Raw genomic sequence first — 17292 nt, 5'->3', positions numbered from 1 at the left:
AGCTTATATATTTCAAAAGTATTTATATATCCAAAAGAAACATAGACGATTAACTAGGGAGGTTGCTTATAAGAGAAAAACAAAGAGCGAGACTGAATGCTTTGCTTGACATTTGTAACTCTAGTATCAAGTTTGAAGAAGAGGACTTTATAAGTTACTCTTTCTCTGAGATGAATGCTTTTCCAAATTATCACAGCTAATGAACCAAATTCTTACCCTCATGTAATGTCTGTGCCAACCTTCCAAGCAGAACCATTGTTCATTGAAACAGTTGGTGAATGACTTTATGGATAGACCATCTTATTACATACACCATTTCTTAAATGAATGTAACCTGTTCTCTGTGGGCTGAGAATGAAGTCACTCACTCAAGTCAAATAGCTTTGACCATAGTAGGAAGTCTGTATCCAAAAATCAAGCCTACAATTCATTTCTTGGTGCAGCAGAACTATCAACTCTCAGCTTAGCTACGATGGAGGTAAAATCCTTTGGTGATGTGAGGGTTATTAAAATACAACCTTATTACAATAAAATCCAATGTCTAAAAATTGTTCTTATTTTGGGCTTGTACCACAGTAAGAGCCAAGATTTTAAACTCTACTAAATACAAAACAAACAAACAAAAATACCTTATATTTTTATGTTTATTTAAGAAAGTACTAGTAGTGATGTATTATTTTGAAATATATAGTTAATATGTTTGGAGTTATTTAAAATTTATATTGAGAAAAATGTATTTTCACTATTGCTATAGATAAGCATCTACATAAGACTGTTATATTGATCGCTGTTTTATATCAAACAACTTTTTTAATACTTATTTTTATTGTTATAATATTTCATAAATTTTAAGGAATATGTCAAAATGATATTGTAGGTATTGAAGGGGGTCTCTGGGAGGAGTTGGGGTACAAAAGGGAAACAAGAATGTGATTTAATTCTATTTACTTAAAATATGTTTTTAAATGTTAACAAATTCAGATAAATTGAAATCATGTAACTTTTCTCTTCATAATACAATAAAAGTTTTAAAAAAAGTTGATGTTATGCCTAAAACTGAGCTGTAGCTCTTTTAAATTTTTCTTCCCTTTGCTTTTTATAGCCAAATAAGCAAGGAACTTGACTCAGGACTTCTTGTACTTCGTTATCTGCCACATGGTGCCACATGAGGTCATAAAGCTGCTTCCATAGGCCACATTCGAAAATTAGTGTCATGATTTTAGAGAAACATGAAATAAGCTTTGGATCCTGTGTCTTTGAGGAGCAAGAGAACAATCTTCAAAAGAAGATGGGCTTTTGATTTTTAGGAAAACATCAAAGAATGTTTCCAGTTGTCTTTTTATGGAAAGAATGGAGACCTTTGTGTACTGCCTAAAGAGCTAGGTTTTTTTTGCATGATAAACTAATGGAATTTGAAATGTGTGTTCTCAAGCATTTAGTTTATGGTATATATGTGGTGTGTGTGTGTGTCTGTGTATGTGTATGCTATGTGTTGTGTGTGTGTGTGTGTGTGTGTGTGTGTGTGTGTTATAATGCCACCCCATAGAGCTTTCCACAAAGCTGAAGCATGCTCCACCTGTACTGGCCAGAACAGTGGCCACTAGCTATGTGTGGCTACTCAGTACTTGAAATGTGGCTGAAATGACTGAGAAATCAAAATGTCAAGTTTAATCATATTAATCACATATAGCTAGTAGCTACTCTACTGAACAGTGTAGACAAAAAAAATAAGAGGTGAACTTTCTGGGTTTGATTTATATTCCATGATGGTTAGTAACACCAACCGCCCTTCAGAAAACCATCAGCCTTTTCTCGGCTTTCCTTGGAGATAAAAGATTTTGGTTTTACTGACTTGCAATCAGGTTAATGGTCCTGTGGTATCTCTTTGTTGAAATTCCATATGTATTTGGGTAATGATCATCACATCTGAGGATGTCAGCACATGCCTGGTCTATTCTCCAGCTTCTCTTCGATGCTCACTCGATGACTTAGCTATGCAGAAGCTTTGCTGCTTGCCCTCCAGCCACTTGTCCCTTCCCTTTTGCAGCTTGAGCTTTTGTTGTGACCTCCAGGAAATCATTACTCTTTCTCTGTTACTCTCCAGGGGTTCCAGGGCTTCATATTTAGAGTTTTATTCCATTTTGAGTTTACTTGTGTGTATGGTATAAGATAATCAAAACAACCCTGAGATTCTACCTCACACCAGTCAGAATGGCTAAGATCAAAAACTCAGGTGACAGCAGGGATGTCCAGAAAGAGGTACACTCCTTCATTGCTGGTACAACCACTCTGGAAATCAGTCTGGCAGTTCCTCAGAAAACTGGACATAGTACTACCTGAGGACCCAGCTATACCACTACTGGGCATATACCCAAAAGATGCTCCAACATATATCAAGGACACATGCTCCACTATGATCATAGCAGCCTTATTTATAATAGTCAGAAGCTGGAAAGAACCCAGATGTCCCTCAGCAAAGGAATGGATACAGAAAATGTAGTACATTTACACAATGGAGTGCTACACAGTTACTAAAAACAATGACTTCTTGAAATTCTTAGGCAAATGGATAGAACTAGAAAATCTCATCCTGAGTGTGGTAACCCAGTCACAAAAGAACACATATGGTATGCACTCACTGATAAGTGGTATCACAAGCTTGGAATACCCAAGATACAATTCACAGACCATATGAAGCTCAAGAAGAAAGAAGACCAAAATGTGAACGCTTCAGTCCTTCTTAGGAGGGGGTCAAAAATCCCCCCCAGGAGGTAGAGGGTGGGAGGGTGGGAGAAAGAGAGGAGGAGGAAGGGGAAAAGGGGGATTAGGATCAGGTATGAGAGGAGACTAGAATAACATAGAGGGTAAGAAATTTGAACAGAGATTTGTAGCAATGGGGGATGGGGAACTGGAATTAACCACTAGCAAGTCCTAGGTATCAGGAAAGCAAGAGGCTCCAGGGACCCCACAGGAATGAGATTAGCTGAAATGCCCAGCAAAGGGGAGGGAGAACCTGTAGAGACCTTATCCAGAGGTTAGGCAAAGCTCCCCACTCATCGCCAAATTCTAACCCAGAAGGGCTCCTGTCTAAAGGAAATACAGAGAAAAAGTGTGAAGCAGAGACTGAAGGAAAGGCCATCCAGAGACTGCCCCACCTGGGGATTCATCCCATACACGGACACCAAACCTAGACACTACTCTGGATGCCAAGAAGTGCTTGCTGACAGGAGCTAGTTATAGCCATCTCCTGAGAGGCTCTGCAAGAGCCTGAGAAATTCAGAGGCAGATGCTTGCAGCCAACCATTGGACTTAGCACAGGGTCCCCAAAGGAGGAGTTAAAGAAAGGACTGAAGGTGCTGAAAGGGTTTGCAACCCCATAGGAAGAACAACAATAACAACCAACCAGATCCCCCCAGAGCTCCCAGGGACTAAACCACCAACCAACGAATACACATGTAGGGACCCATGGCTCTAGCAGCATATGTAGCAGAGGACAGCCTTGTCTAGCATCAATAGGAGGAGAATTCCTTGGTCCTGTGAAGGTTTGATTTCCCACTGTAGGGGAATGCATGGGTGGTGAGTTGGGAGTGGGTGTGAGTGGGCAGGTGGAGGAAGGATGGGAGAGGGTGTTCTGGAGAGGAAACCAGGAAAGGGAATAATATTTGAAATGTGAATACATAAAATATGCAATAAAAAATAATTCAATTCCACTTGTTTTGCAGGTGGACATTCAATTTTCTCATGCTAATTTATTGAGATTATCCCTTCCTTCCTGCTTTGCCTCACAGAGAGAATCAAGATCCATGTAGACCTGTAAGGTCTCTTACTGCAAAGTCCTATGCTAGATGCTTTGGGAGTTTGGGAGATGCTAAGTGATACAGCCCTGCTTTTTCTCCTGATATTCATCCATTCTTAAACTTCTTTGAAAAAAATGAGGACAACTTCTTGCTTTTGACAAATTACTACATGGATGTATCTGCATTCTCTGCCATGATTTCTCACTCTTTCAAGTGTGTGCTATGTTAATAAGGCTGTACTCATACTACCTTGTAAAACTATATAGATGGATAGATTTTAGAAAAATAATCCTTCAGGAAAGTGTTTAAATATATAAACTAAAACTATTAAGCAAAGGGGAATAGTAAATATACAGAAATCCAGACTGAGTTTTATTGCAATTGAAAATTTAATAATCATATTTTATCTTCTTGCATTCAAAGGTAAAATATAAAGAGTTATTACATGGATTTCTCCATATCAGAATCCAGACATGAAAGATCCTAAAATGATCAGAATCAGTTGGTAAATTTAAGTATGTGTTCAAAGTTCTGACAGGCAATTAAAGTTATCTTTGGATGATAAGGGAGATGATAATAGTATTTTTTATCATTAGAAAGAATTGGCATTCATCATATTCTTGTGTTCTAAAGACAGTTTTAGAGTTATTGATTGTTATAAATATCATCTTGACACAAATTACTGAAAGCCTTTGTTTGCTTCTCTTCATCTAGTTCGGTCATGTCCCACTTACCTTGGTAACAGGGGACCATCCTTTTACTTAGTTCTGTCCGCAAATCAGAAGGCATGCTGTAGCAAACACCACTGGGGAGTTTATTATCATTCTTCATGTAAAAAATATTTTTCCACCTGTGCCCACAAGTCTAAATAAAACAAAAAGTCAAACAAAAAGATGAAAGTCACACCTTGAAGGTTTGATTCCAGGACTGGTCTTGGTCAGTAGACCCACTTCAGTACCTACCACAATAGATCCATTTTCTCCCGGCTGTCTGGAAAGCGATACCCCCAGCCACTGGTTGTCTCTCTCTTCCAAGCATGTCCTCCCACAGGGTTCTCCACTGGGGCTACCTGCAGCATTTGGGAAAATCTTATCAGTTTTGTTGCAAACAATGTTTTTCTAAAGGCGTAGAGTAGTTATAGCTAGACCCTTCTTTCCAGGGTTTCTCTTCCCCCAACTTTGTCTCATCTTATATTCAGTTCAATTTAGGAGTAAAAGTGAGTTGCTCTCTGCTGACACAGTTGTTCTCCACACAAGCTGAATCTTCTTTGCTGAAATGAACTCTGAGCAGTGTTGTAGAGGCCATGAAGAAGTGGCCTCAGTGGTATAGGAGGTAGCTAATTAACCTGACCAGGATGAAGAAAGTCTATTTGATACAAAACAGAGGCTGATGTTTGGGAAAGAATTTGTGTCTTGCCTTCCTTACTCATCTATTAACATCAGTGGAGCACTTCTGAAAATGACTAATCGAGTAGACAGTGGAGTATATAGTTAGCGTACCAATGATGCATAGCCTTTGAAACAAAACGCCCTGTGCTTTAGGCTTGGTGCAGTGACTGCTGTTTTCAACAATAATAAAAGTTCTTTGAAAACAATATGATGTCAGAAAAAAACGTCAATAGGCACACTTTGGCCAATGCATACATTGCAGAAACAGCCCAGCATAAGGGAACTACTCAGGTAGAATGCAGCCCTGCTAAAATGTGCAGCAGCCATCTTTGTGACAATGACATTTTATTTACCAGCACAAACCTTTAGCTTTTGAAGGGTAGCCCCAGTGAAATTCTGTGTTAAAGTGATTTCACATCATTAACTGGAGAAGACAAAGATAAGGTGGGGATCACAGATTCTTTTTTGCTATCTTTACATTTTGTCCTCTTTAGTCAACACTTGAATATTCTGTGTTAAGTTCTGACATTAGACAAAAAGGCACTAGCATTGATTAAATGACGTAAGTGGAATAAAGGAAGCTGGAATTCTATACTTTGAACACTGGTCACAAGTTTTTATAGTGTTATAACAAAATGCCCCACATGTGTCTTTGTATCATTAACTAATTGTTTTCCCCTCTAACCTTAATCCTAGGTAGAGTTTCGTGGGAAGACTCACAATGCCTACATACATAAAGATAATATATTTAAAAGGAAATCATTTGTACTGACTTTCCTGAGTCATAAAGATTCTGTCTAAGAAGTGTAGGAAGACATTTATGAATGTATTCATGGGTTTCAAAACATCATTCAGAGACATAACTAATGCTTTAACACAATCGAGCTTAAAAGGGAGGTTTCCAAACTCTTTCCTGGAGTCTTATTCAGTGTGTCTATCCAGGACTGTCTATTTCAAGGGTTGCTTCAAATATGGTCAGAAGCATGGTCAGCATAGAACATTGATAATGCTTTGTTGGCTTGGTTTCCTGGAAACCAATGATGTCTTCTACTAATGGGTAGTCTGGGAGACATAGACTGGGAAACAAAGGCAGATAGACCCAGAGAAAGAACTCTGCTAAGCAGCAGGAAGAACAGCTTGCTGTGGTCCAAACCCTGAAAAAGAGTAGTCCTGCTGTACACAGAGCTTCCTGTGTAGAAATTGTAAAGTAAGAAAGACTGGAGAGAGAAGCAAGAGGAAAGGAAGGGAAACCAGGAAATGGAACGTGCTTGTGTGATGTTCCATTACACACTACACTTTGTACGCTCTCAGCCATCATCTTCCCACTCCAATAAACTCCACTTTAATTGCCGAGAAGTATTCAACCAACAGGGTTGGTTAGCAGCCTAATGCAGGGATATACTAGGGTTACATGATTCCAAACCGATACAGGACAAGTAAGAATGGAGGCCCAAGGATAATTTAGTTTTCATTGGGATGCAGTTTTCAGTTGGAATTGTCCTTAAAACCACCAATATTTTAAAATTAATGTCAAAAAAAGACCACCAAAGGTAGACCCAGGCTATGTACAGTTGAAGCTCTGTTACCATAAGAATAAATGACATATAATTGAAAATACAAAATTATTTTTAAAGTTCTAATCAACACCAGTCAATCCACCTCCAGTTGTCATTGTTAAAGACAGGAGCATGTGGGCCTCTGAATGCCACCTTCCCTGTTTGCATGTGGATGAAAAAATGGGTGTTTTCCTCAAGATTAGGTTTGATATTTGCAAACAAATGTTCTCTTCTATAGTTAGTCACCAGAAGTTTAAAAACAACAAACACAGTGCTTTGGAATCACACAAATGATATCATGCAAATTTGCTAGCTGGAAATGGCCCAGAAGTTCATATGTGCAAGAATAGCATCCTGCATGCAATTATGTATTTCCTAGCTGAGCTGTTCCCTATGTTTTAAAATGAACATTAGAGACACCTTTGCCAAGTTAAGCTGTTATCTGTTCCATCCAAGCTGCTTCCTGCGAAGTACTGTTAGCCTGGCAGAAGACAGTTACTGCTGTTACTGCCTAGCCTTCCTGTTCTGCTGTGCCCCTTTCTTATCATTTCAGCCCATTTCATCTCGCTCCATTTCTGTTTTTCTCTGAGTCCTCCAGAAAGACTTCTGAATGACCTGCCTTGTTTAGAATGACTTTTTTGAGACTCCATAAGATTCTAGGCTTTTATTACCTGTGTTGCCCAAGCCCTACTCTTAATTTTCTGGTTAAGGCAATGGTTCTTAGAAACAGAACAAAGAGCCCTCCAGAAGCCACAAGAAGAGATGTTTACTTTGACATGAAATGTGGTCAAACTTTCTCAGGATTCAAGTAGTGAAGCTAAATTGCTCTTGAATGGAGGATGTGGAGGCTGAGGTTAAGTAAGACTAGACACAGTCTTTCACACGTGTTTTATGTGGTCTCAAAAACAGACACTTTCTAATTTATAGGTAATTTAAAAATATATATCTACATATTATGTGTATATATTAAATGATATAATGTATATAACTTATCTACTTTACAGAAAAGACTCTCAACCTTAGAGGTCAAGGACTCTTACTGGTATAGGCTGTGATCCCTGGAAAGAAATTATGATGATTCATTAACCAGTCAGAAGGAGGACTTTGTTTTGACTGGGATTAGCTGCATATGTTTGTTTGCAGCTGCTCTGCTCTGCTCCTATTCATCTTCATCGTGGCCAAACCCAAATGTTATGAGTCATCATCCCGTCCCAACACAAACTCCAGAAGTATGTGCTAAAAATTGAACTTTATAAATGGAAAACAATAACCAATCTTCTGTATTACATGTCTTGATTCCAAATAGGTCAAAAGTATGACTATGAAACCATAAAGATAATTCATAAAATAATAAAATTGTGAAGAATTATTTTAACAGGCATACACTTATGTATAAACACATACTCCCCCCCCATACATCCTCACACCTGTACACACACATTGTGATTATTTCTTCTTTTTGCTTCTTGACATTGCTTCCCACAGAGACAATCCTCAACTTCAACCACCGTACAGAGAGGCTTTCAGCACTTGTTATTCGGCTAAATCGGTTCCAGGAATAGTCTGCAAGTCACCACTCCAACTCTGGAGTTTCCTTGATTTCTGGAACACTTTCCCCTTCTCTTTGGGAATGTCAGAAAAATCTCAGCAGAAGAGTCAAGATGGCCCCATCTTATGCTTTCCTTAGACCTTTGAGACTTTCTTCCCTCAACCGCTGATCTTCTGAATCTACTGTTCCTTGTGAAGGAGTTGAATGGTCCTGAGATCACCTCGAAGAAGAGTTTTAAACAAATACCAACCTCCACCTGCGCCACCTCCACAACAATCAGTACTCAAACACTGATGGGGGGGCGGGAAAACCTGGCCGTTAGCATTTAAAAACATCTCCTAGGTGACTACATTTGGGGGTTTGAAGCTGGGCTTAAGAACAACTGTTTCAACAACTTAGATGGGCAAGCCTTTTCCTGTATAATTACTAGGAAACCTATATTGCTTTCAAAATAGTAATGGAAGATCTGTCCTACTGGGTTTCAGCTAGGTAATGAGAGTAGGCAATTAAATACTAAACATATTTTCTTCATGAAGAAATTTGGTATTCATTTGTACAGAGGTGACATTTGCAAAGACTGTCACAAGAAAGCTAATTTTCATGAATGTCCTTGACAAGACCATAAAAAAATCCATATTTTATTTTACACAATGTCATGCTGCAATGATTTATAATCCCATTTTCAAGTCAGCTTGTACATTACTAAGCTAAACTTTTAGCAAATCAAATCAGTTCCATGATTGAAAAAGTATTTTACATGGTTGAAAACAAAAGAGGTCAGCAGAAATTAGCATCTGATGTTTTTCCACTCTTTTGCACTAGAATGGCTAATTTGTGGCACAGCTGAATGCATCTCCCTAGTACAAATTAAGGAAAAAATAAATATTAAAAACCATCCCCATTAGTCTAAGAATTAAGCCCATTTTTATTTTTTTCTAATTTGAAGAAGAAAATAGGATATGTGTGTGTGTTAGTTTTAAATTTCGAACTAATGATTGCTACCAGCATATACAAATGCATATGTAAATGAAAATTAGACATTGTAATAGTCAAAAATAAGATTGCTAATACAAAGCTAACTGGGTACTCTCCTTAAATACACCTCTTCCCCTTTTATTTTTGCTGTTCAATACTCCAAAAATCTAGCTGGATAATGGAGGACTAGATATTCAGTCTTCTACATCACCTCAAGGAGGAGAGCCTGGCTGTGTTTTGACAGCAGCACTCTGGTTGCACAGGACATTGCTGCTCATGGAGCAGGAAGGTATGTGATACACAGTTGTGAAGAGAGATTTTGAAATATATTATGCCACCATAAGGGCTCATGCCTTTAATCCTAGCACTTGGGAGGCAGAGGCAGGTAGATTTCTGAGTTCAAGGCCAGCCTAGTCTACAGAGTGAGTTCCAGAACAGCCAGGGCTACACAAAGAAACCCTATCTTTGAAAAAAAAAAAAGCCCTAGTTTTCTTCCACAATGCTATTTCCCTGAGTTTTAAGATATAGTAGCAAATAATGTGGAGGAAACAGCACTTGAGAGTGTTAAGATGGTAAGTCAGTTGGGACCTGTGGGTTCCCAAGACAAGTGTGATGTACTTAAATAAGAATTGGATAAGAACAGGGCAAAGAACCTATGATGATGGTATTGTCAATGTTATCTTAAGGATTTGGTTAAACACTAAGATGCATGGAGGTCATAGCATAATCCTCTTGTATACATAGCCCATCACTTTATGGGAAGCCTCAATGTAAACACAGTTTTATTGTCATAGTAAGGCCAGAAGACTGAATTATTAATCCTTTATTCACAAGAACATTGGTTCATTTGAATATGTAAAATCATGTGTGTACAGGTGTGTGCACATTGGTTATATGTGTGCATATTGCTTATATGTATTTAGAGGTTAACACAGGAGGAGTTTCCGTTGTTCAATGAAGTTTTTTTTTTTTTTTTTTTTTTTTTTTGAGGTAGAGTCCCTCACAAAACCCAGAGTTCTATTTAGCTGGGCTGGCTGGCCAATGAGATCCAGGGATACTGTCTCCACCTTCACAGTGCTGATATCAGAGGCTCTTCACCATGTCTGGGTTTTATATGCTAGGGGTTAGACTCAGGTTCTCATGCTTGTGCAGAAAACACTTTGCCATCTGAGGCATCTCACCAGCTGCCTAAACTGAGTCACTGAGTCTTAAACTGAGTCAAGAACCTGCCCAAATTTATAAAGCCAGCAAATCAAAATATTACAATTTTAAAAAAAATGATATTTAAGTTGCTTCTCATGATTCTCAATCGTCTACCACAGAGCTCTATAAATATTCAGCTATGTGAATTAACTGAATTCAATTTCACATCCTAAGTCTGTTTTTACAACTGAGAGTGTGTAAAATATAACAAATCTTCCCAGATTGTAAAATCACCTTTGAAAAAAAAAGTTAGGGTTTCGCTCTAACACTAGTTGGCCTGAAACTCATCACATGACTCATGGTAAGTCAACTTTGTATTGTTTGTGAAGATTCTGCATTTCTTGACCCCTGTCCTGCCCTGCCCCTTCCCTCTGTATCGTCACCCTCCTCAGTACTGGGACATTTCCTCTGAAGAAATAAGGACCCAAGGGAAAGCTCAGTCATCTTTCTAGACTTTGAGGACTTGAATGACATACTTTGCACTGGGGAAGGGACTTTTTGGTGAAATGGTATATCTGGTTTATCCACCTGGGTCATTGTTCTCTGGATTCCCCAGCAGCTGTTTGGTAGCGGCACTCAGGCTGACTTTCTGGACTATTAAAGAAGTTCGTCTGCTCCTTCAAGCACTTCTGCCATGCTTTCTCAGGTTTCAGAAAAATAACAAAAGCCCTTCCTTTAGAAGTTACTTTAGTCTTTTAAATTTGAAGGTCTATTCTATTGCAAGATAAACATACATTTAAAACTGGCCAGTTTTAAATGTATGTTACCAATTACTTTTTTAATTAATCATAGAAGATGAACAACTCCTGTTTTGTCCTATGTTCTACAGAGTCAATAATTTAAGGTAACTTTTTAAAGGAAGTAATAACTGCTAAGTGAAAATAATCTTTTAAAAATTTCATTATCTACACAAATTCAGACTATTAGGAAAAAAATCCACCTGAAACTAGAGTGACAGATAAATTAACAGCTTATAAAATGCACTAGTACATACAGATGAGGATTATGGGAACTTATGCCTGTGCATACAAGGTTTTCTAGCACCTAGTAGGTGTTCAATAAATGGCAAATACTTCCACTCTGGGAACCTGCATTCTGCTGACTTCAATTTAGACACCAGAGGGCGCCCACAGTGCCATGAGATTCAGCAACAGTCTCCAGCTTTAACCCAAATGGCCCTTATATTTAGTTTGTTCTACCATAAGTACTAATAAGTCCATTATATTATATACTCTATGATTAAAATATGCAGTTTTCTCACACATCTAATTAAACGTGGTGATTATCCTTCTAAGAGATAGCAGTGATGTGGGAACTCAATAGCAGTTTGTATTCACAAATGATGAAGAGAAATGGAAACCATAGCACCGGCATTTTGAAGATGGCACAGGACATGAAAACCATCAGATGTCCAAGATCCTGCAAATCTAGAGCCAAGCAAGAATAAAAGGATGATAACTAATTGTCAAAATGAGAAAACACTCTCAAATGGTTTCCTTTAGTTAAGAAGAGGCCTTTAAATGTGATCTAAGGATGGCTAGCAAAATCTGATATTGGCTAGCAGGCATGCTCAATAGGTATGAAAAAAATTATAATCCACAAAAAGTATGCAAAGCCAGATACTGTAGTCCTCTAACTCCTCACTATTCTATTCGAATTTATGCTATGCTATGCTATGCCATGCCATGCCATGCCATGCCATGCCATGCCATCCCATCCCATCCTATCCTATCCCAGTTCTAATTCTGTTCTGTTCTACTTCTATCCTACTCTATTCTGAAGGGTTCACATCACAGTTACTGGCAGCAGGATGTAGACTTGAAACTTCATAGATGTGACTTGCCCTGAATCATTTCTAAAGCTTTAGGACTATAGAAAACAAGGTGACTTGTGGAGACCTCGTTCTATGATCTGGGTCTCTACGGGTCTTTTAGTGGCAAGTTTCTTCAAAATCCTCCAGAAAACCCATACAACTCCTTGTAATAGTTACAAGGGGAAAATCTACTCCTATAGGTATATTTGGTAAAAATAACTTAGGAGAGTTACTTTCTTATTTACTAAATCTTTTTTTTTTTTTGTACCAGCATAGCTTTAATAGCTGTAAACACATGTATTAATTAATTTTTTCAAAGTATTCTTGAAGTAGACATTATCATAAATATCAATATCAATATGAAGAGGCTTTAACAAAAGGAGATGGACCACTTGTTGAAGGATACACAACTAACTCCTGGTGGGTGCATAGGGCTGGTAAGAAAGGGCCAACACAAACAACCAGCTCTCCAAGTCAGCTATTCAAATGTTGGCATTACTAACAATCCATTACTAACTCATTCTATTTCTAAATAATTTAGTCATAAAATTTAGTGACTTTTTTCAACATTAGAAAGTAATAAAAGTTCTACTTTCATAGTTCTCAAGTAGTTTCTTGGATTTAAAGATTCACTGGAAAACATGAAAATTGAATAATGTAAAATTTTTATGTATTTATTTGTGTATGCCTGTATCTGAGCATATATGCATATGTGTCTGTGTGAATGTGTGTGTCTGTGTGTGTGTGTGTGTGTCTACATATGCAAATGCTCTCCCAGGAGCCTCTAGATGATTATCTAGGTGTCTCCACCTCCTGTTAGTCAACACAACCACCTTTACCCACAATAAGCAAGATAATTCAAAGTTCTAAATAGAAATTAATCTGGGGAAACCTACTTGCCCTTAAAACTAGAGTGGCCAATGTTGAAAATGTTATGTTCCTATTTTACAGTTCACAGGTAAAATAGGTAGAGAAAAAAAAACTATATGTGGTCAGGAAGATAGGAAAGTTTAAGGAAAATCAGTGGGGACTTGTCACATTGTCCTTGCCAGTACAGGCACACACCAGAATGAGGAGTTAAAGATATCAGGAGGCATTTCTCTGCAGGAAGTTGAAAGGCTAGATAAAATAAAACATTGCAGAAACCATGGTTGGCACACAGAAGTGATTAGATACAAGCCCCAGTAGAAAATGTTCACAGGAAAATAGTGCCTGAGCCTAGAGTAAAGTCCTGCGACAGAAGTTTCATAGGTGTTTTAAACTGACACATTTTCTACATATCATTTGTGATTTGAGCCTAGCCTTCAAGGACTGAGTCATCTCTCTAGCCCAAGGTGTAATTTGGAAAGAATATAATTAATTCACTCCATGGAAGTAGACACCCTCTCAAATAAAGGTGTCTGAAAATAGGTATGCTTTATTATTTCTGAACATATTCATCATGAATTACAATGTTTGAAAATTGAAAAAGAGTGCTCATAATTTTAAAAGGTAGATATAAACTAAGGATATCAAAACAAACATGGATGTTACCAAGCCAGGTCCTGTCAAATAGAAACCCAGTTCAATGTTCTAATTCCCCACATTGAACTATTCAAGAAACTTTTTGGGTTTCAAGGCAATCACTTCCAACCTACTGCAGAGGCAGTCTCACTGGGGAAATGCTGAGATTGGCAACAAAGCCTGTAAAATCCCACTAACTCCATTCATTTGGTTCATATTGAGTTCTTCCTGTGTGATCATCAGAACTAATGAAAACCGGCTTACTCCTCAGCTCCCCCCATTCCAGAAAGCCTATCAGATGGACCTGACATTTGTTCCTGCCAACATATATCTAACACCTTAATGAATCACTTATCCTGCCTCTCTTGTTACCTAGACTGGGTTCACTGAGGCTTTCAGTCTCATTTTATTTAACTCTATTTCTTAGACACAGCATGCCAAAGGATTGAAGGGAAGAACAAGTAGGAAGAATTATTATCTCTTGCTCTCATTCTAGACTTTAGAGTCTTCACCGTGGGGCTGGTGAGATAGCTCAGTGGGGAAGAGCACCAACTGCTCTTCAGAAGGTCATGAGTTCAAATCCCAGCAACCACATGGTGGCTCACAACCACCCATAATGAGATCTGACGCCCTCTTCTGGTGCTTCTGAAGACAGCTACAGTGTACTTACATATAATAAATAAATAGAGTCTTCACCGTTTAAGACTAGTCTTCCCAAGGTTATTGATGAATTGATATTCTCTAACTCAGTGAAGCTACCTGAGTTCTTATCTTTGGGATCTTCTAACACTTCCAGTCACTCACCCTTTCTCTAAACCCTCTCATCCTCTGACTGTCATGATGCCAGGTGCACATGATTTCCTTGCTGCCTTCTTGGCTCTCTCTTTCTTGAGCCCCTTCCTATCTTCTCCAGTGGTCTTCAACCATATATAAACCTTGGAATCATCCTAAGAGCTCTAGAACTTCCCCCTTCCTTTCCTGGACAGACTGCTAGAGACTTAATTTGATACAGGGAGACTGGAACTGGTATTCTTAAACACCCATAGATGGTTTAAGCTGAAGTGGAATTGTATAACCCTATTCTAGGCTTCTCTAATTGTAGAAAGCCTCATTTCTATCCTTGGTCTTCTGATCCTCTTACCCTACAGCTTGCAGGTTAAGCTCATTCATACCTATGGCTTTGACTGCCCCCTCCATAGCAATCACTCTTGATGCTGACTTACAAGAATGGATTTCTCTCTGGTCATCACAAGTAGATTTCTAACTCATAGATATGTATTTCTCTGTAGAAATAGATTTCATACCAATGAAGTACAAGGCTTTCCCAGAATACCTGCTGTTCTACCCCTTTGGTGTACACATCACCATTATCTATTCAATGTCCCCAAATTAGAACCTTTAGTAAGTGACATCTTTGATAATTTCTTCTCAACCCTGTTACTTTTTCAAAAAGTACCAAGTGTTTCCGAATCTGCCCTCTAAACATCTGCAGAACCTGTGACTGTCCTAGTTAGGAACTTATCTCCAGAAGCTTCTATCACAGCAGAATTTTCCTATATTTGTCACACTACTCTTAGTCTTGATGCATTGACTCAACAGTACTTATCAAACCCCACTGTCAAATACAATCTGAAGACATCACTTCCCAGTTTTAAACATCATAGGATCCATTCTTAGCCACAACTAGTTCCAGAAATAATCTCTGTAATCTCCCATCCACATCTCTCTGCAGCACAACCCTACACAGTTTTCAGTTCTTCCAAGGTACAGTGCTCTCAATGTCCTTGGCTTTCCATGCCAAATGCTTGATCTTGCTGGCATGTTTTTTTTTCTCCTTTCTTTACTCTTTGAGAATTTTGTACGTGTATGCGATGAACTATGAGCAGTTGTACCTCCATTTCCCCCAATACCTCCTTCTCCTCATTTCATTACTTCCTCCTCTTCCTGCCCCTCCTCTTCTCTAATAATTCACCAAGCCCAGTTAGCTGCCCATATGCGCAAGGCTATGGAGCCAATCCACTGGAGCATGAGAACCTTATAGTGGTCACACACACCCTCAATGGCATAGTATTTTTATAATCTCTTCCTCCACCAGAGACTTACTCTGTCCCCACATAGGTCTCAGTTTCTCGATACTTTGTGCTTGTCATTTGATCTTTCCATCACAGCTTCATACAATAATGAACACATAACTGGGAAAACTGCTGTATAAAGAATTTTGTGCATTTAGGTCTGGTCCTTGTACATCCCTCGGCTAATAACTAAATGAATGTATAAAGCCACATACACAACGGACTACTAATACCTGGCCACAAATCTGTCACAAAAGTATCTTAGTCATTAGAAATATTAACCAGTGAGCATCTGATTTTATATTAAAAAGATATGGATTTAAGAAAGCTTCATCTCTGTAATTAGGGAGATTGGAGAACTTCTAACCTTTTAAAATACTTATTTTTATTTTTTAATTATATGTACATTTGATTATATATACAGCACATGTATATATAAATACATGTGCTGGCATCACAGGTGGTTGTAGGCTGCCTGGTGTGGATGTTGGAATTGAACTTGGGTCCTCTACCAAAGTGATACATACCTTCAACAAGTAAGTCACTTGCCCAATCCCAGCTTCTGCCACTTAACCTGGGAGTTGATTAATGGCATCCTCTATTGTGATTTTCTGTGTTCAGAGTAGCCCCGTGTTTGGGGATGATTTTTCAAAATGACCAATCTGTATTAATCTCAGCTTCTTAAGCTCCAAATTTAAGCTTCTTGCAAACAAAAGAACATTACCAAGAACATATTTGAAGCTTTAACAGTTAACTGTTTGCATTTCAGTATCACTAACTCTTGCCAATCAGGCAGAAACGATGCATACTTAGAAACTTGACCCCTTCCCAAATAGAGTATGAAATATAAAAACAGGAGGTTTCCTAAGGCAATGTTATTTCCAGAAATACATTCAAAACCATTAATGGTGACCAGGTTGCTATGGACCATTGGTCTTTCCAGGAAGAGAAAAAGAAGTCCAGGCAGAAAGCTTAACACAGCAGCCAGAGCTCTGCATCTGTAAGGAGAAGTCCCACCCACTCAAGCACAGATGCAGGAGAGCTCTCACCAAAATGAAGTTGTAGGGAATTAGTGCTGTTCGCTAGAAATGTAATGTGCACTCAACTCTCATTTTTAACTGAAGGGTTGTCAGATGACAAAAGTAAAAAGAAATGTTCAATCAATTCAAAAAAGTATATAAGTTATTAATACTACATTAAGATATTTTTTACATGAGGTAATCATAGCTTAGTTTTGAACTGTCTTAGATAGAACTTCTTACTATGGATATTTCCAGTCCTCAGAAGCCACATGTGACCGGTGACTAATGTATTGAACTACATAACTGGGTAACTTTAAATTCTATTATCAGACAAGACAGTCATTCAGAGCTGAAGTACTTCTCTTTCTCTCTGTCTACACACACACACACACACACACACACACACACACACAC

The 17292-nt window shown here is 38.3% G+C and overlaps 1 protein-coding gene across 1 annotated transcript in view; it reads right to left on the bottom strand.

Annotated features, from left to right (window-relative positions):
* Itga4 (integrin subunit alpha 4) overlaps positions 1-17292 on the bottom strand; it is a 79750-nt gene that overhangs the window by 57644 nt on the left and 4814 nt on the right. Inside the window, exons 3-4 of the mRNA XM_031370774.1 lie at positions 4760-4866; positions 4532-4661 (exon numbers count right to left, since the gene is read on the bottom strand). Of these exons, the coding sequence (XP_031226634.1) occupies positions 4532-4661; positions 4760-4866 (237 nt within the window). The remainder of the gene's footprint in view (positions 1-4531; positions 4662-4759; positions 4867-17292) is intronic.

Source organism: Mastomys coucha, unplaced genomic scaffold, assembly GCF_008632895.1.
Source record: "Mastomys coucha isolate ucsf_1 unplaced genomic scaffold, UCSF_Mcou_1 pScaffold15, whole genome shotgun sequence".
NCBI lineage: Eukaryota > Metazoa > Chordata > Mammalia > Rodentia > Muridae > Mastomys > Mastomys coucha.
This window is presented reverse-complemented; position numbering and strand designations above follow the sequence as displayed.